This window comes from Cavia porcellus, unplaced genomic scaffold, assembly GCF_034190915.1.
Source record: "Cavia porcellus strain 051 isolate PalLab524CR breed Dunkin Hartley unplaced genomic scaffold, mCavPor4.1 scaffold_18, whole genome shotgun sequence".
Taxonomy (NCBI): domain Eukaryota; kingdom Metazoa; phylum Chordata; class Mammalia; order Rodentia; family Caviidae; genus Cavia; species Cavia porcellus.
In genome coordinates this window covers 38,236,816-38,256,721 of record NW_026947501.1, presented here as the reverse complement: position 1 = coordinate 38,256,721, position 19,906 = coordinate 38,236,816, and the positions used below count along the sequence as shown (strand labels likewise).

Genomic DNA, 19,906 nt, shown 5'->3' with positions numbered 1-19,906 from the left:
GTTTTTACTATTTAGATACTCCTACTCAGTTAAATTGTCAATGTATTTAATCATTTGTTCAGAACTACCAAATTTTTCTTATCAAGTCTTTTTTTTCCTCAGTGCTGATGTCTGAACCCAGGACCTCTTGCATATTAGGCAACTTTCCCAACTGAGCTACATTCCCAAACTAATCGTCTTAATTTGGAAGCACAGTCCAATGTCTATTTTTAGTAAATTATCAAAAATTTCAGAATTAAGAGTATGTATTTCAAGGTAACACTAGTGATCGAATTATCAAAGGTCATACCACGCAAAGGATACACCAAGTTAAAAAAGTAAAAACAAATTATGTGAACCCTAAAAAAAGTTTTGTACTGTTGAATGAAGGTAAAGACTTTATGACAACAAAAAGGAAAAAAACAAAAAAAGAATTCAGCTGGGTGTGGTGGCTCACACCTGTAATTCCAGCACTCAAGAGGCTGAGGCAGAAGGATCTTTTCAAGTTTGATACCAGCCTGGGCTACAAAGTGAGCCCAAATTCAACCTGAATTGCATAGTGAGACCCTGTCTCAAAAAGACAAAGACAAAAGAAGAAAAAAAAAAGACTTCATGATGAAAGGTCCAAATCATATAGTGAAATTTATATTCCAGAATAAAAGCAAGCACTATTTTTTGTTTACTTTTTGAGACAGGGTTTCAATAGGGTTCCAGGCTGACCTCTAGCTTGCTGCAACCTTCCTGTGTCAACCTGTTGAGTGTTGGAATACAGATGCCCCAATGCAAGTTCTATTTCAGAACATTACAGGAGCACATCTCCTTTAGGAGGTGGTGGGGCCTATTCTGCACATTGAACAACACTAACGCAAAGCTCTAATTATGTGTAACTTACTTCCAAGTACAGGACAACTGATGAGCAGTCTTCCCTTTAGATTTTTCATTATTTTCCTCTGAGGACTCTTCCTGGATTATCATGAGAAAGAGAAGAAAAGACAACGGAACACGTTCTCCAGTTAGACTACTTTTACAAAGCAAAAAAACACTGAGAAAAATAAGTTAAGACTTCTTTTTAACACTAAGCCCTGTTCTTTGATTTACAAGTCAGGCTCTGGGATGAGGCCACCCTGCAGACCTGGCTGGCACTGCAGAGACCAGAGCTGGCTCCAGCCTGCTGCCTCAGGTGCTGCAGCTGGAGGGGCAGAGAGCAGGCTGGGAGCAGCTTCAGGAGATGCTCTGGAAAGGGAGATGACTTACGACCACTGCACATGCACTTTAGAAGACTTACATTACTCTGTGTATAAACAGCCCATGTTAGTGGGGAAAAAATAGAAGAAAAATATCAATCTAAAAATAGCATCTAAAAAAAGAATCTTTTCTTCTTTTTGGCAGTACACTGAGATACAGCCCCAGCCCCTTTCTGAGACAGGGTCTTGCGAAGTTGCTAAAATGCCCAGACTAAGCCTAAACTTGTGGTCCCTCTGCCTCAGTATCCCAGAATGTGGCAATTTTGTACATGTCACCAAGCCTAAGAGGTACTTTTAATGACTTTTTTCTTATACACATAAAAAGCTGTGGTTTTTTTTTAAGAACAAAAGTGGAATATACACAAGTTGTATTCCTTATCTGAAATGAGTGCTTCAGGCTTTTGATTCTGAAACATGTAGATACATGAGATATCTTGGAAATGGGAAACTCATGTTTCACACACCTCGGACACAATATACAGTATTTCCAGTGTCTAAATTTTGATGGTGAACAATCGCATGATATCATGTGGAATTTTCCACTAATGGTGCTCAAAAAGCTTGAATATTTGAGGAATCTGATTTCAAAAATTTTTATGAGGGATTTCAGATCAAGGATGGTCAAGGTGGGTGCTGTTGTACAGACTGCTTCCCATTATACAATGGAATCTCTCTATAGTCAGACAGATATATACCTAGTGTTCTCAATGGCTACTCAAAACATCTTGCCATAATTTGATCATCAACCACTGGACATCTACAGTTTTCAGTATCTTCATAACTATAAGTAAAAAATCCGCATTATAAAAATGCTACATGTATCTCCATTCACCCAACTCAAAGGATTCCCTGTAATCTAGTCTATAAATAAAATTCTTCAGTTTTGAGACATACGATATGACTCCATATTCCAGCACAGTGTCTCCAGCCTGGTATGTTCCCTCCTCCCTACACACATGTATGTAAGAATTTCTGAAGAGGTCCAGCCCTGAAGTCTTTCTGTATACGACTATTACAATTACACTGTCACCATGACAGAAGGGTTGCTCCAAACTCTGGTCAAAGTTTTACATAAATACATGACAGGTTAGGACAAAATATTCTAATAACAAGACTATGGTTAAAGTAACTGTTTAAAGCTCTCTTCCTCCAGCACCACTTTTTATAACGGCTACTGTATTGCATTTCATTACAGCTGTCTCACAATGACACACAGCACAAGGACATGTTCTGTTTTGAAAAGGTATTAAACTCAAAAAAGCCGAAAGTCATTACCAAGTCTTCTGACTGCTCGGTTTGTTGAAAATGATATTCATTTGGGGGCTCTTGGTCACCATAGTAACACAACAAATCCAAGAGACTATTAGTTGTTTCAAGAGAGACAGGGGTTCCTATGGGTAGAAGAAAGAAAAAATCTTCAAACTGTCAACAACCAAAGCCGGTTAAATTAAAAATCCTTCACTTTTTCAGGTGGCATTCTGGCTACATATTTAACATCATTTACCATTTTGTTAATGACCATGCACTCCACATCAACCCAAATACAAAAGCAACAAGGACCGGGACAAATCTTCACGGTATACTTTGACACAGTAGTTTAACAGAAAAGATTAAAATGTAACATGATGTTTGACTCATTTATTTTATGTACTCCTATCCTTAGAGAAACAACCTCAAGGTTTTAACCATCAACTGCAAAACAACTATTCTGCAAACTATTTTGACTTAAGTTTCCCTTGCCTAGATCGTGTGAATAAACACAATCTTTCACTTGGATCCAGACCACCACTAAATCTTGTCTAAAAACACTGGCATACTTGCTTAATTATAGTAACCTTTAAAAGCTATTGTTCACTTCAAGCTGCAGCACTAGAAAACAACAACAAAAAAAAGCCCTGCTGTTCAAAACATGCTCCAGGTGGGTCCGTAATCCCAGCACTCAGGAAGCTGTGGCAGAAGGATTACTGTGAGTTCAAGGCCAGCTGAGCAACCCAGTGAGACTCTGTATCCCACCACCCCCCAAAAAAGCTCCCATCTTGGCACTCATTAAAAGGACAGAGGGTCAAAAGAAGATAAGAAACACAATTTATTACTTTAAAAGAATCAATTGAATCCTTCTCAACAAAACACACTGATAGTAAAAGTGCTCATCAGAAAACTTTTAAGTTTCTTTAAGGAAAGCCCAGAAAAGAAGGAAAGCAGAGTAATTCAGGACACAACTGAATCTTACATCTCAGAGCTGTGCAAGTTTAAAAAAATGGCCCAGAGTCAGTTTCCCTTACAAAATGATTACGAAAAACATCAACTTATATAGTGTGAAGTGGCTAGCAAGGCACGTGGCTCTTACCAGGTACTTGCTAATGTACCTCTCCAGCATGCCTCCCCTAGTGAGCTGGCTCACTGTCCCAAGCTAGGGTTCTGCCACACTTTAAAAAATATTCACTGGATAACAGCACAAAACAAAATCACTGCAGGTAAAAACTGTAAAATGATATATGGGATTAAGAACTATAATGTAGACTGATACCAGACTTTGAACACATTTGATAATCTGTTGTCGTGACTCAGTTGTACAACTGAGGCTGTAACAGCTACACAGTGAAATTCTCAAATGCAACTTTATGCAAATGTGTTCAAGCATACATTCAGTGGTCTAGTCCAGTTTCATCATTTGCATGTTTATCAGATTTTCATCCCAAATCACAAAACATATTCCAAATTTCAAAATTTAAATAATTCCAGCTGACTCTGTTTTTTTAATGAACATTCTCATAGCAGTGAATCAGCCGTGCTATTTAGATGTTTATCCCTGGAGGGTCAGCCAGATCTAACTCAAGAGTACACAGGATTTCAGAGCCAGAGGCGGAGAAATTAAGTGACTTTTTAAAAGGCCACAGAACAAATCAATGCCAGAGCCATCAACTACCTAAGATGCAACTTTTTTTTATTGACACAGTGATCAAATTTAAGGCCTCTCACATGTTAGGCAAATGCTATGACACTGAGCTATACTCAATGCAATCCACAAATGCAATTCAATCTCACTTGTAATTTTTAAAACAGAAGCAGAGCAAGACACAAAAGATTGCTGACTAAATTTAATAGAAACTGCAGTTCACAAGCACAGTAGTATTTTCTGGATCATGTAACTGTGGCCTATGAGGAGAGAGGCTTTAATCAAAATGAGTCACCTGCTTGCAAGAGCTGATCAAACATGTCCACAGAAGCTTTGACTTTTCTGAGACTGATTCGCTCCTTCAGGGCAGCTTCACTTACATCTTCTATCTGGGGTTCAAAGTACTCAGGCATTAAACACTAGGAAGACAGGATGGTTAAGTTTAGACAACAGGGAAAGGTGGCAAGGTGAGCAAGGACAGAACTTCCATCACCAACGCCCTAAGGTAAAATCTCACGGCTCCGTTTCAGTTTTCTTGCACCAGTTATTATTCATCACCTTAATGTGAGTGCTAAGAAAGAAAACATTAAAAAAAAGAGAACTCTCAAGTTGAAACAAATGAGCTGTTTAGCCATTTCCAACCTTAACAGTATTTAATCTAAAGATCACTTTCAATTAAACTTAAATTCAAGCTGACCTTACTTTTCCACCTGCTAAAAACTTTTCCTTCCTTACTCCCAATCTTAAACATATCAGAGCACCCCACTTTTTAAAGGCTGGAAATTTTTATCCTGGACAGTGCTTTTCCTCTAAACATTCTCAATACCATGAAGGCATGATTATACCTCATTCACTAATTTTTAAAATTTGTCAGTATACACTTGCAGAACATAAGAATTATATTCGTCATGGGAAGCGAACCTACGTATATAACACACTTTGAGCCTCTTCACTTCTCTTTCTTCTCCCTTCCTTCCATCCCTTGGTCCTTCTCATTCACTAATTTACTCAAATTACTTTTGAGTGGGTATAGCTTTACCCTAGGCATTAAGTTAACTGGGGACACAGATGAAAGAAAAGTACTCTCTACCCTCAAAGTACTTCCAGTCTAAGGGAGAAAGCAGATAAAGAAAGCTGGGAGAGTAGCTCAGTAATGAGTTTCTGATGATTCCCTAGAATCACCCCCAAATTTACAGTACAATATGAAAGGTGTTGGCCACCATAAAAGCAGGAGACCTTTGGAGACTTCAAACAAGAGTGGCCTTGGAGCTAAGCACAGGACAGTAAATGTCAAAAACATAAAAGGGACAGGGTAGGGCTGGGGATTTAGCTTAGGGGCATAAGCGCTTGCCTGGCAAGCGTAAGGTCCTGAGTTCGATCCCTGGAACCAAAAAAAAAAAGGGACAGGGTAGACCAACAAATATTCTTCTATAGCTGCCACTGTCCTAGTTTAGGAATTTAAAGAGAAAGTTAGCAAGAGAACCTAAGGAAGACATTGGGCAAGAGTAGACAGACAGCTATAAGAGAGACTGAGGAGGAAAAGTCATGGAGACCAAGATCCACGAGTATAGTGCCATGGAAGCCAAAAAGGCAAACAGGAGGAAGAGCAATTAGATTAAAAAAGATTTTAAAAGGTTAGTGCTTTTTATTTAAAAATTTTTTTTAAATTTTGAGACAAGGTCTTGTTATGAAGCCCAGGCTGGCCTTGTACTCACAGCCATCGTTCTGTCTCTGGCTCCCAAGTGTGCAGGCATGTGCCTTAAGAGAATTCAAATGGCTACTGAAATGTAACCATAAAAACTGGATTTCATTTATATTTCGATAGGATTATGTAAAAAAGTGAAACTATTTCTTACCGGTATATGAGGCTCAGCTATGTCCTTCTGAAAATATTTGGGATGTGAATTAACAATAAACTTTGCTGCATTTTCCCCAGACTTCTTTGCCAATAAAAATGACCGCTATTAAAAAAAAAGATTTAGATACAAATAGTCATTTAAGTGTAATTTAGGTTCAAGCAAAGTTAAAATTTAAATCTAAATTATTCTTCCTCTTTAAAGAAATGTAGCACAAAATGCAATCCCAACTAGAAATCACTGTATGTCACATATCCAGCTCTTGAGTGACATAATTCCAGGTCACATATGGATCAAAGTATACAAAAATACATTTAATTGAATAATTTTTTACAGTGTGAAGAAGCCCTAATATTAAAAGCCAAAACCAAAAACTCTAGAGACAATCTCTAAATCTGTTAAAAGCAGTAAAGGAGTCACAACGTCTACCAATGTCATCATTTATAAACTTTTCAAAGGCTTTCACAATTAAATTGTGTGTATTCTCATAGTCAAACCAGTAAGATAAACAAATCCTAGAAAATGTACATGAAAACACTTACAGATTCCATAGCAGACGCTGGTATGAGGTATGGATCATCTTGAAACCCGTAAGGGACAGCTGTGGGATCCTGTGGAGAGAAGAAACATCTTTTAGGTTATATTTGTATTAAGACCTTATGAGTTTTGGTAAATTATCACAAATTCTGTACAATAGTTTAATTATGCATTTTACATTCAAGAACATATAGATTTATGTGTACATATAAATGACAGACACATGTGAGAGAAAGATATAGAAGGTATGAATACTGATACCATATGTCATCCTGCAAGACTTGCCTATGACTGTGCACAACTGAACTAAGTAACACTTGACACTCCTGTGCCCGATTCGTAAGACTTCAGTCTCCTTTCAGTGATGACTATTGCTATTTTCAACTCTAGGTAAAGAGTCTCTAAATTAATCCTGGCAGTAGTTTCTAGTAGATTTCCTTCAAAGCCTGACCACTGCCCATCCATGCTCCATTTTATCTAAGAGTCCTTCCTAAAAATAGAGGAAATACTGGGCCCTCTAGGTGCAAACAGCAAACATTCCTCCACTTCTTAAAACTGTACATGAAGGGCATGGAGGTACATGCTTATAATCCCAGCTCCCAGGGAGGCTGAGGCAGCAGGAGCAAAAGGTGAAGCCCAAACTGGCTGCATCACTAGCTATGGGGATGTAGCAGATAAAAAAAAAAGCAAGCCAGACACAGCAGTTCTACATTAACTGCCCTTGATTATTCCTGCATGCTTCTCAACCTATTCAAGTCTGGCTCTGATCTTCAACAGTTACTTAATACGACACCAGCTTGAGCCTCTGCTCTGGGTGACATGCTCACCTCCTTCTGACTTACTACACTCACTCTTCCTCTCAGTCTCCCAATTTTTCTCTCAGTGACTCCTAAATCCTCTGTGGGGACCCATAGCTCAGATGCTCCAACTGAACTTCCCTGGCATAGACAAGAGTCTACCATCAGTCACTGTCTCAATGAACTGCAGAGACCTCTTTTCAGGTTCAGCCAATCCTTGCTCCTCAATACACTTCACCTGTTCCATTCTCTCCTACTGCGATCATCACTGCTCACTGACTCATTTACCACTAAATGCGTTGTGTATACCACCATATTCTAGTTACCAGAGACAAGAGACAGAAGTCTTCACTCCCTCAGAGCTTACAATGCTAGTGGCAAATCTCAAAAAATGAATACTTATAGAGATTAGGTAACAATACACAAGTATATCTAAGGAATCTGCCTGCTGAGAAATAGCAGGGAATGGGCCAGGTATATAACTCAGTCACAAGCATAAGGTTGTGAATTTGATTCCTCGTACCAAAACAAGAAAGAAGGAAAGAAGAAGCAAAGAAAAGGAAAGAAGGAAGGAAGGAAAGGAAAGGAAGAAAAAAGGAAAAGAAAAGGAAAGGAAAGGAAAGAAAAGAAAAAGAGCAAACAGAAGCCAGTGTGGATAGGGCAGAGTAAGCAAGTGATCCAAGAGGGCACATGGTCAGAGGTAATGGGGGTATAGATCATACAGATTCTAGAAGCCCTGGTAAGAGTGCTTCAGTTTTTACTCTAGTTACAGTAACTAGAAGCCACTCTTCTATTGAATTCTAGAGAGAATAATGAGCTACAGGACCACCACAGGTGCTAAACCAAGAGTACTCTGCAAGAGGCTGAAGCAGGAGAGGACAGGCATTATTACAAATAACTGTGAATACCAAAGATGTACAAGTATTAAATGTGTTATGAGCCGAGTTAAAAACTAAGAACAAAATCCTACTTACTCTGTTTACCGTGGATGCAAGAGCCTGAAGAACAGCCACCTTATCCCTAGGAATAGCAATCACAAGTTAACTTTGTCAGGGATCTTCATCCTCACCAATTGAAGAGGTGATTCTACCCTCAATGCCTCAGGCGGAAACAGCTCAGACTCACCTTCGGCTGGTACCGATTCTCTCAGGCCCACTAGACTAGTAACAAGTTAGAAAACCAAAAGTGTCTAGTTTTAGCCCGAAGGTGGTTACTATTCACTTGTGCACCTGTGTGCTTTGCCTGCACTCTTTGGCCTGGTCCTTAGTAGCATCACTCTAGGCGAGTGATTCCTGCCCTCTCTTCAAAAAAACTACCTAGCTGCCCTCTTCCTATCCACTTTCCTGTATCTTCTTACTGTGGGTTCTGGATTACTCTTGCCAAATTATAGACACTTAAATCAGACACAGATGAAAACACTCAGGCTCCACTTTCAGATCTACTCAATCGGCCTCCAGGATCCATGAAAGACTATCACATGCATCTTTCTTGATTTCCCAAGACTCTAGTACACCTTCCTGGTGTAGAGCCCTTCAACGGAATATAACTCACTGGGAAGCACTACAGGTCAGCTATCCAACTGTAACTTAACCAAAAGAGTATAAATAACAAATGAGGTATCTGGCTTAAAATCTGTTTTTACCCTTTTGTTAAGACTTAACGTGTTATACCACAGTGATATATGTGCACCCATGTTTATAGCTGCATAATTCATAGTAGTCAGATCTTGGAAACAACCTAAGTGTCCATCAACTGAGGCATGGATAAAAAAGTTGTGGTATTTTTATACAACTGAGTACTACTCAGCTATAAAGAAGGATCACATTGAGGTATTTATAAATGGGCGCAGCTTAAGACCATACTCATAAGTGAAATAAATCAAACTCATATGTATAAATACCAAATAGTTTCCCTAGTGTAAGAAATGGTAATACATAAAAGTATGTGGTAAACATGATTCCCAATCATATTGGTTTGAAGAAATATGTTTTCACTCATCAATAGTTTTAATCTAGGTTGTTTGATTTTATTGTCTGTGTATGAATAGCTATTTTGCTAGTGCTGATTTAGTATCATCTTGTTTTGAAGTCCCATCAAGCTGTTGTTCGTCTGTTTCCATTGGGTTTAACATGTTGTATCTTAATTTTAATATATGTGATAGTATAAACAAAATTTTTTTATAGGCAAAGAGATAATATAGAAACTGTTGTTCGTTTTCTGTTAGCTGGTTCTAAATACCCTGTAATACTTTCATTCTCTTGAATGGTTTCACACTGTCTTGATATGTTTGATGCTATAGTATATAAAGTTATACTCAAATATTTCAAGGAAAGAGACACTATGGTAACTACTATTATGTCAGGTTATCTGGTGGTGAAACACTATGATGCTTAAATTGTTCTAATCTGTGTTGTTCTGCTGTTATGTCTTCTGCTATCTCAATCTCCCCTTTTTCCCTTTTTTTAAAAATTAATTTTTTAAAATTATTTTTAAGGGAAAAAATAAATTTAAAAAATAGCAGGATATATTATAGTAACTTTCTTGTTTTCCTATTAACCTGATTTGAACCCCTCTGTTGCTCTCCCCATCTTGTTTTGACTGATTTTACTCTATTCTGTTTTGTTTGATAGTAGCAAGTTTGAAGGTACAGGCAACCACTTTGAAGGCAATAAGGTTCACTATGATGACCATTATGGTTTGACTATTATGTTCTTTTGAAGTCTTGTAAGGTCTCCAATGTTTAGGTTTCATTGGTTTTGTTCTGTAGTGTTTTGTTCAATTCTATTATACCTGATGATATAGGCAACTTTTTTTAAGATAGCAAGAGACATAATGGTAAACATTGTTGATCACCTGGTATTGTTTTTACATCATGTACTATGTCCATCCTTCTATTCTAACTGACTCTGTTTTGCTTTGTCACATTTGGTTTTATTCTCTTCAAAAAAATAAGAACTGTGGGAGTAATAAAACCCAAAATGTATAATTGTTATTATAAAAGAGTGGAAAAGAAAGTAATCTAAACCATATAACTGCATGTATATTTAAGTGTGTAAGATAGAAAACCATATTACTAAGTTTTTGTTGGATCATTGAACAGAACTTTTTGCAATCTCAGTTTGAATGTCCACTTTGTATGCTTTAATTTTGTGATATGAACTATTTCTAAGATGATAATATGTAATCTATTAACTAGTGATTTCTTACTGTGTATTTTTTTCTTGAAATTCTGTATTACTTGTACCCTTTTACTGTTTTGTTTTCTCTTTAAATAAAAATTAAAAAAAAAAGACGTGTTGCCATTTCCAAGACAGCTATAACTCTTACCAAGTTAGCATATCTTCCTAACATAAACAAATGCCCGTGAAAAAACTGCATATTATGTCAGTTTTTTAAAAAGAAATCATAATGAATATATTATCTTTAAAAAAACCTAGGTTTAAGGGATTAAGCTAAAAGTATCAGCTGTGACCTGACCTTACTCTGAGTTTGGTGCTCTTTTAACAGTATTTTTTCACACACTTACTGCCATAAAAAGTGTCACTCGATATTTACTTAAGTCCAACTATACCATCAACATCACTACACATAAGACTTACTCATACGTTACATTGTAACATAACCATTTATTTTTACTATTTATTCACTGATGAGTATTTAGGCTATTTTAAATTGTTATTATTTCTAAATTATGAAGAACATTTTCATCTACGTCTCTTTGGGTTTATTGCAAGTGTTCCTCTTATGTAGCTTAGCAGTAAGCACATGCATTTTAAATTCTCACTAAGTCCAATTTCCCTCTAGTTTTAATGATTTACTGCCGCAGCAATAAATGTATTTAAGCCACTCAACATCTCCTTCTTGCTAATCTGGTAGTCTTTAATCTGCATTTTTGAGTCCAATGCCTAATGTACTGACCAAAATTGCGCTCCCCCATTTCCCTAAAATAACTCAACAGTTTACTCAATCAAAATACTGCCTTTTTCAAGTCATATCTGTACTGCAAAACTTAGACTATGGACAAATTATTAAAATCTTTTATGGCATCTGTGTGATCTAGCAAACCAGAACCTATGCTTGTTTTAAACCAGGTGTGGTGGTGCACACCTATATTCCTGGCACCCTGAGATGGCAAGGAAAGAGGTTTGGGCCCAGCATAGGCCCTTGGTGAGACCTACTTTCAAAAAGTAAAAAATTAAAAAGGGCCGAGATTTATAGCTCAGGGCAGAAGCCCTGAGTACTGGGGGCGGGGAGGGGGTGTTTGATCTCTAAGGAGGAATTTGTGACCCACAAGACTTCTTCCAGATCTGAAAGCAGATTCCTTAGTTTGGTAATAAGAGGCACTGTACCAGTGACCAATGTACCTTTTTTTGGTAAAAGGACAGATAACAGTTTGGGCTTGTAAGTAACAATGCTAATGAAATACTAAGTATTAAAAGTATAATATACCTGACAAATCAATTCTGACTTAAACATGTATGCGTACTTTATATAAAAATAGGTAAGGTTATACCACAAAGACTAAAAATAGTAAATATAATCACTTAAGCTATAATGTGATATTGTTCATAACGCTGATATAGCCCTTTGAGGTAAGTGCTCTCATCAGTCATACTTTACACTACCACTGAAACCAAGCAATTTACTTTTGAGTGATGGGACTGTCAGTAATTTTGTTTCCTTTTTTCATATTAGATTTACCCCACCTCCTTTTCTTTTTTTTTTTTTTTTTGTCTTCTTCCTTTTTATCGGTACCAGGGATCGAACTCAGGCGCTTATGCCGCTGAGCTAAATCTCCATCCCCCACCCCACCTCCTTTTCGACAATAAGCATTAATTTCTTCTAAAACTTTAAAAAGTTTTTGAAAAAGAATGTGCATGTTCAGGTTATAGTCAGAATTCTAAGACTTGACTTTTTTTATTTAAAAGGCCTTAGTATTCACTAACATCATTTAGCCAGCACTTCAATGAGGTTTTACTTCTTATACACTCAACAAACATTGAGTAAGTAAGACAAGGCAATTGTTCAAGCAAACCAATGAGTGAAAAGATAAATTTTGAGAACCATAGGCTTTTTTGGAGACGGGGCTCTCTATGTACTTCAGTCTGGCCTCAAACTCACCGTGTAGCCCAGGCTGGATTTGAAACTTGCAGGGATCCTCCTGCCTCAGCCTCCCAAGTGCTGGGATTACAGGCAATGTGCCACCATGCCTGATTCTTTTCACATAAATCTTATTCCTTACACTCTCCACCTTCCTCCATTTTGCCCTTGAAATTCCTCAGCACCCACCTTTCACCTCCTCCCTCTTCCCATTCCTTTTCTTCTCAATGATTCCTGCCAGACCAGACCACCATGTTTTGCTTAATAAGCACTCAACCACTTGCTGAATGAATCCAATCGAATACTTACCAAGTTTTCTTTCTTGGAATGATTATATCTTCAATTCCTTAATGAGAAAAAACAAATCAGCTTCCTATTATTACTACTACATACAAAATCTTGATAAAAATAGAATTATATCACCAGAGTTAACGTACCTGTTATATCAGTTCCTTCAACCTTTGGATGAGCTGTATTCCCAGAATAAAATCTGCAAAACATAAAAGCTTTAGCTAGTGTTCATTAGTGAACTTACCAGTTCACCTCTACTCACATGCATTTCGAGTACAAATGTTCCAATCAATATCAATCAAACAGGCTGGATAACTCAGGTCAGTGCATGGGATGCCCTACAGTAAAGACCAGCTTTCTTCACTTAAAGCATCAGTACAATTGAGAAGACTGACATGTCATTATACAGAAAAATACGTCCCGGCATATTCTAGCCTCAGGTATCATTTATTTTATTATTGTCTGGTATCAAAAATCTAACTCGGGACCTTGTGCTTGCAGTCAGGTGATGTGCTGCCAAGCAATAATCCCAGCCTCAGGCATCATTTCATTTGTTTGTTTTTTGCTACCAGGACTTTACTCACGTTGCCGCACTTGCCAGGCAGATGCTTTTGCAGCTGAACTAAGTCCCTGGCTGTTCTGGCATCATTTAAAAACAATTAATACTATGTGGGAAGCAGAGGCAGAAATATCACTACAAATTGGAAGCCAGCCTGGGCTAACACAGTGAGACCTTGTCTCAAAAAGAAAAAAACAAAACAAAAAAACCACATAAAAACAATTAATACTTCTCTTGGGGCTGGGGATTTAGCTCAGCGGCATAAGCACCTGCCTTGCAAGCAGGTGGTCCCTGAGTTTGATCCCTGGTACCGATTAAAAAACAAAACAAAACAAAACTTCTCTTTAAGGGTATTTCAGAAAGGAAACAATTCTTCCATAACATGCTATGTATGTCTTATAACATTAGGGCTTAAAACACCATTATTTTGAAAAAAAAAAAATGCTGAGGAAGGGATGTTGCCTTCAGACAAAGAAAGTGGGTAGATAAATGGCAATTCTAAGCACAACCAGGAACAAGACGACTGGAATTGAACTGCATAAAGGCTTCTGCAGCCAGGTGTGGTGGCTAACATCTGTAATCCCAGCACTCAAGAGGCTGAGGCAAGAGCACCATCATAAATTCAAGGGCAGCCTGGGCTACAATAGAGTTCAAGTTCAGCCTGAACTATTTATGTAGCAAGACTGTCCCAAAAAATGAAAAAAGGAAGAAACTTCTGCAGTACCAGGTCAAATGTTTTCTTGTGAGGGGAACTGAAAGTAAGATAAATTATTTTGAACCATACATCTTTCCTATTCCCTACGATTTTCTCACATGGTTATCCACTGAAAACTATTTACTAGCATCCAACTGAGGAAAAGGCAAACACTACCAACAGTGAATTTAAAATCAGGTTTTCATTGGGCTGGGATTTTGCTCAGTGGTAGAGTGTGTAATTAGCATGCATGAGAACCTGGGTTCAATTCCCAGCACCAAAAACTTGATAAACAAAAGCTGATGTAGCGGCTCACACCTGTAGTTCTAAGCACTCTGGGTGGATATCCAGTTTGACTCAACCTGGGTAACTTAACAATTTAGGGAGACCCTGTCTTTTAATAAAACAAAACTTTAAAAGAGGCTGAGGGAGCTGGGGATTTAGCTCAGTGGCATAAATGCCTGCCTTGCAAGCAGGCAGTCTTGAGTTCATTCCCGGTACCAATAAAAAGGAAAAAGAAAAAGAAAAAAAAAAGAGGCTGCAGATGTAACTCATTGCAAAAGTCATGTATCCAATCCTCAATATTAAAAACATAAAAATGGAAATAAACTTTAAAAAGTAAGGTTTCCCTCAAGTTAAAAAAAAAACAAAAAACAAAAAACTACATGCTGCTCTCTTACCTCCACAAGGACCCTGCAGTGATAAAAATTACTCAGATGATACAAGTTCCAAGCACAGATTTAAAGTTCCTACCACAGATTTAAAGGATATGGAGGGGAGCGGAGGTCATACTTCCGCTTTTATGAGAATCTGATTATTTACCCGACCCAAATTACCCACAACACTCGCCACAGTGACAGACAAGGGCTACCTTAATTTGGGAAAAATCTTTGGTGTTTCCTTCTTCCTCCCGACTGGGTTAAAATGAGAAGGGCGGATTTTTTTTTTTTTTTTTTTTTTTTGAGATGCAATTGTCGCATTCACTAGAATGTAAGCTTCACTTGAGCAGGGTTGACAGCCTGAGCAGGGTCCTAGTTTTGCAAGCAATTCTAACTCAAGGGTATCCCTACATACATTTGTGACTACATACCTGTGGGTTTTTTTATTTTTCTGAGACAGTCTCGCTACGTAGTGCAGGCGGCCTTGAACTCACAGCGGCCCTCCTGCCTCAGTCTCAGTCTCCTGAGTGCTGGGATTACAGGCCTATGTCGCCACACCCGGCCTAACATATGCATTTTGTTCTCAAGTGTTTCAAGCCCCTAGTCCCATGTGCTCGCCCTTGAGGACACGCGGCCGCGAGGTCTCCCATACGCACACTGTATCATCCGGCCTAAATCCGTAGTTCTCAGGATAGAAAGTAAATTAATCCCTACGTCTTCCTTATGGGTTCCCGAAATTTCTCTTACCTGTAACTATGTGACTGTTCACACACAGCTACCCGCCGACCCGTGATCTGAAGTCCCCTGCGGAACCTCAACCATCGGCCGAACGCTGCAGCCGCCATCTTTCAATTCTTCGCAGAGCACATTGGGAAAGTACACCCCCGACTTTTAGGGTCATTGAGGGAAAAGTGGGCGGGGAACACGCGGCTAGAAATGGAAGGTTGCAACATCATAGTTGGAAAGACTGTTACAGCAGTTAAAGTTCACTACTCCTTTCATTTGTCTTGAAGAAATTTTCTAAAACTATTATTTTAATGTCTCATATATCTTTAAATAGTTTTAAAATAAAAGGGAGCAAAAATTCTGAAAAGCAATTTTTCCCCCCCTAGAGAAAAGTGGTCTAGCCCACGTAAATACTCCAGCCTGCGTTTCCTGCGCGCAGGCGCAGTTTGAATCACATGGTTCCGGGCTTGCGGCTGAGTTAGTAGAGAGCTTGTGGTGAGTGCAAGGTTTCTTTCCGCGTGTCTGCTCTCAAAACGGATCTGGAGAATGTTAGGCTCCAAGAACATTCCCTGGCGGCGGCTGCAGGGCATTTCCTTCGGAATGTATTCGGCTGAAGAGCTCAGGTAAGGAGTTGGTGGGAAGCGTGGAACTCTTTAGGTGGGCACTGCAAACTACTATTCCCAGAAAGCCTGCGCCCAGCCTATCGCCAGATGGCATGATTGTTGGTCGTGTGTCTCCCCCTGGGTTAAGCTGTCCAGGCCGTGTTCCCGAGCCCGTGGGTCCTCCCTGTGGTGCGACGCAGTGGGACTGGGTATGTCCCACAGGACTGCGTTATTATCTGCTCATCTCTTTAATTAACTAGCTTTGCGGAATTTCCATATTTAAACGTGGCGATTGAAGAGTAGTTTCCTCTTGTTTGTATATTGAGTATAAGCTTCAGAGCGATAGATAGAGCAGGCTGCCTGCTCTATTTTTACCTACTTACTAAATCACGGAACTCTTGTTAGTCCTCATTTTGATCACGGTATCATTTGACACTCTGAATCATACCCTCCTGAAACTTCACTGTCTTCCAGGATATACTATTCCTTGACAATTACTTTCGATCTGGCAGGCTGTTTGTTGAGCATCCGCTTTTTTGCCCAGTGGTAAATAAGCTAGATGTTCACATAGCAGGAAACATGGTCCGTGTTCCTGGAGGTCCTATTCTATTTTCATCTCTCGCTATGTACCATATTTGTTTTATACCCTCTTTTTCATCCCTACTGCCACTGCCTTAGAGCAGGCCCTTACATGTTTAAATTGCCCACTCCTGTCTTGTCTTTCCTATTCACTGCTATCAAAATGAGTCTTCCAAAATGTGTACGTATTTAAATATCACTCTTGGCTTTTTTTCTCCACTATAGTTTTTTGACACAGGCTCTCACTAAATAGTTCAGGCTACTCTTGAATTCACGGTGTAGCACAGGCTGGCCTCAAATTCACAGGGAGCCTATGAGTTCTTCCTTAGTTTCTCTGAGTGCTGGGGTTACCGTTATGTGCCATCACGCCGAGTTTCATCTGCCACTCTTAAAACTCTCCAAAGGTTTTGTTTTCCTTGGATAAAGGATACCTTCTTAATATAGTTGGTAAAGACTTCAATGATGAGGCCAATCCTGATTTTAGCTGTAACAGTATCCCTGCCCTAACTCTACTAAACAACTTGCATATTGCAGAAATTGTTACCATATTAGATTATGTGACCATTCCTCAACTATTTCTTCTGCTTCGGTGTCCTTTCTGCCAGAGTGACCTACTTCTCTCTGTCCCCCACCAAACATACACTTAAAGGCTCAGTTCAGTGTCCCTCTTTCTCTGAGAGATTTCTGTACCTAATACAATGTGCTTTAATTGCTTTTGTTCCTGTTTGTATGTGTCCATTAGCCTTGAAGTTCCTCTATGTCTTGTCCCTTTTCTCTTTGTGTCTGACTGAATAAACTCCTGAGCTGTAGGTACCAATTGTAACAGTGTGCTAGCTTATCATCACTAGCCATAAGTAGATAGTGTTGTCCAAAAGTAAAAATGTCTTAGGTTGCTTGAAATTTTAAAAGATAATTGTAACAGGTGCACACTTGTAATCCCAGCACTCTGGAGGCTGAGACAGGAGGATTGCCATGAGTTTGAGGCCAGCCTGAAATACAGAGCAAGACCCTGTCTCAAAAAAAACAAAAAGATAATTCTAGTTTTCAAATAGGAAACAGCATGAACAAATTTATATCCATCACTAACACTACAGACTTTTTTTGGTAAAAGCTTGAGAAATTTAAATAATGGTCCATTTGATGATATTAGACTCTAATAGTTTTCTGCCTCCGATTAAAAGCCGGGTGATCTAGTAGGACCATTTTGGCCCCAGTCACCCTGGCCTCTTGCTGACCCAGAACACAAATGGTACACACCCACCCTGGCTGTTTGCACTACCTGTTGCTGCTGCTTATGAACCCTTTGGCCAGGTTTTTGGAGGGTTTGCTCCCTCGTGTTCTGTAAGCCTTTGCCCCAACTGTCTCCTTAGTGACAACTTCTCTGGTCACTGGTCCACATCATTCGTTCCCTTCCTTGCAGCATTTGTCTCCATAGCCATCTAAAACCTGTATACCTAATTTAGTGGGGCAGGGCGGTATTTGTTTTGTTTTCCTTCTCTTCCTCCAGTGGAATGTAAAGCCTAAGCATAGAGATCTTTATTTCCCCAGCACCCAAAACTCTGTTACATAGTAAGTAAGCAAGCAGGCAATACATATTTGTGCATGAGTAGATATGTACAGGAACCATGTACTCAGCACTTGGCACTTTGAATCCTTACTACAACTGTGTATGATGCTGCTGCTGGTTATAGGAAAAGTAATTCAGACCCAGAGAATAACATGTCTCTCTAGAACTGACAGAGGTCATCCTCAAACCCAAGTCTGTTGGTCTTAAACTGTGTATCCTGCAATAGAATCCTTACTGGTATCCTTCCCTCCATCCCACTTACAATGTTAAGGACAGCAAAGAGAGCAAGTTTTTCCAGGGACTATGTTTTTCACATGTTATTTTCTAGCACATTCACGACAGACCATCTGTTTTGCTATCTGGAAGCTCTGATTTAAATGTGTTGCCTTCCTACCCCCTTGAGCTCACTGGTGTGGCACATATGTAATCGACCGGCATGGAACAGTCCCATCCGGTGTTGTTAGGTGTACACTGGAAGATTAGCCCTAAAAAGCAAGAACACTCTGATACATGCCATCTACAATGTGGGTGAACCTTGCGGACATTAGGTTGCATGAAATCCACTAACAAAAGGACAGTCATACATGATTCCACTTAACGTGAGGTACCTAGAAGATTAACTGAAACAACAAAATGGTAGTTTCAGGGATTGGGAATTTAGCTCAGCGGCACAAGCACCTGCCTGGCAAGCATGAGGTCATGAGTTCGATCCCAGTTCCAAAAAAAAATGATGGTTTCTGGGTGATGAGGATCAAGGAATGAGGAATTAATGGGAATTAATTGTATAACGAATATAGATTTCAGTTTTACAAGATGAAAAGAATTGTGCAGATTGATGATAGGGTAGCACAGTATAAATGTACTTAGTAGCACACAATTGTATTTTTAAAAGTCATTAACATGTAAGTTCTATGTATACTTAATTACGATTTCAAAAATTAAGAGGGAAAAACAAGAAAGCTAAATAGTGTTATGCAGTTCAGGATTGCGTGAACTGCAAGTTGGTGTGAAGAGACCAAATATAATGTCAGGTTAAAGTTTCTGATAAAATTTACTTACTATCACCAAGTAACCATATGGAGAGCCATTGCAATCCATTGGCTAAAGGTAGCCTGGGTTTCAGACTGGCACAGACTGTGCAGTGTTAATGTCCAAGGTTTGAGCAGCTTAATTGGTGGACCCTCATCACTTTATACTCCAGTGTATACGTTACCTTCATGGAAACTTTATACTTTTTATACTGGTTTCCAATAGGATGTGAGATTGGAATGATTTCTTTGTCCTTATCTTTATTTTCTAAATTAGAAAAGTGTTTAAAAAACAAAGTAGGTTTTGTAGTAATACAGTCCTGTGTCATTTAGTGATAAGGATGCCTTCTGAGAAGTGCATCAAAGATTTTGTCTTGTGAAACATCATAGATTGTACATACACGAACCTAAATAGCCTAGTATCCAGCTGGGCTCTATGGTAAGTATCATTTAATATGCAACCTGTTTTTGACAGAAATATCTGCAGGCCGTACATGACTGTTCAGCTGTAAATAGGAGCCCCTGTTAAACTAACATAAAATACGATGAAACCTTTTGTAAAGCAAGTTCCATTTCTTAAATTGAATATCTGTATTCATTTTTTTGAATTTGCTATTTCTGATGACAAGAGTTGTTGCACATCTCTTTCACTGAACTGAGTTAGGTCTGGTTTATGTTGTGCTTCCTTCACATTCTGGCTGTGTCACTGCAACAAAATCACCCAACTACTCTAACCCTTCTTTTCCCCATCTAAAAAAATACATCTAAGAGTGCACTTGATCTTAGTCAAAA

At 38.8% G+C, this 19,906-nt stretch overlaps 2 protein-coding genes across 6 annotated transcripts in view; one reads left to right on the top strand and one right to left on the bottom strand.

Annotated features, from left to right (window-relative positions):
- Positions 1–15,519, bottom strand: part of Ptcd3 (pentatricopeptide repeat domain 3) — a 28,417-nt gene extending 12,898 nt beyond the window's left edge. For 2 of the 4 annotated variants that reach the window (XM_063229682.1, XM_063229684.1), the window contains exons 1-9: positions 15,360–15,519; positions 12,847–12,899; positions 12,719–12,755; positions 8,284–8,329; positions 6,518–6,586; positions 5,976–6,080; positions 4,415–4,538; positions 2,499–2,614; positions 872–942 (exon numbers count right to left, since the gene is read on the bottom strand). In XM_063229682.1, the coding sequence (XP_063085752.1) occupies positions 872–942; positions 2,499–2,614; positions 4,415–4,538; positions 5,976–6,080; positions 6,518–6,586; positions 8,284–8,329; positions 12,719–12,755; positions 12,847–12,899; positions 15,360–15,457 (719 nt within the window). In that variant the 5' untranslated portion in view covers positions 15,458–15,519. The remainder of the gene's footprint in view (positions 1–871; positions 943–2,498; positions 2,615–4,414; positions 4,539–5,975; positions 6,081–6,517; positions 6,587–8,283; positions 8,330–12,718; positions 12,756–12,846; positions 12,900–15,359) is intronic. The other 2 variants (XM_003468892.5, XM_063229683.1) reach the window with 2 other exon arrangements.
- Positions 15,520–15,777: 258 nt separating this feature from the next.
- Positions 15,778–19,906, top strand: part of Polr1a (RNA polymerase I subunit A) — a 71,846-nt gene continuing 67,717 nt past the window's right edge. Inside the window, exon 1 of one of the 2 annotated variants that reach the window (XM_013151514.3) lies at positions 15,778–15,961. In XM_013151514.3, coding sequence (XP_013006968.2) covers positions 15,885–15,961 — 77 coding nt within the window. In that variant the 5' untranslated portion in view covers positions 15,778–15,884. Of the gene's footprint in view, positions 15,962–16,066; positions 16,150–19,906 lie in introns of those variants that run through there. The other variant, XM_063229666.1, reaches the window with a different exon arrangement.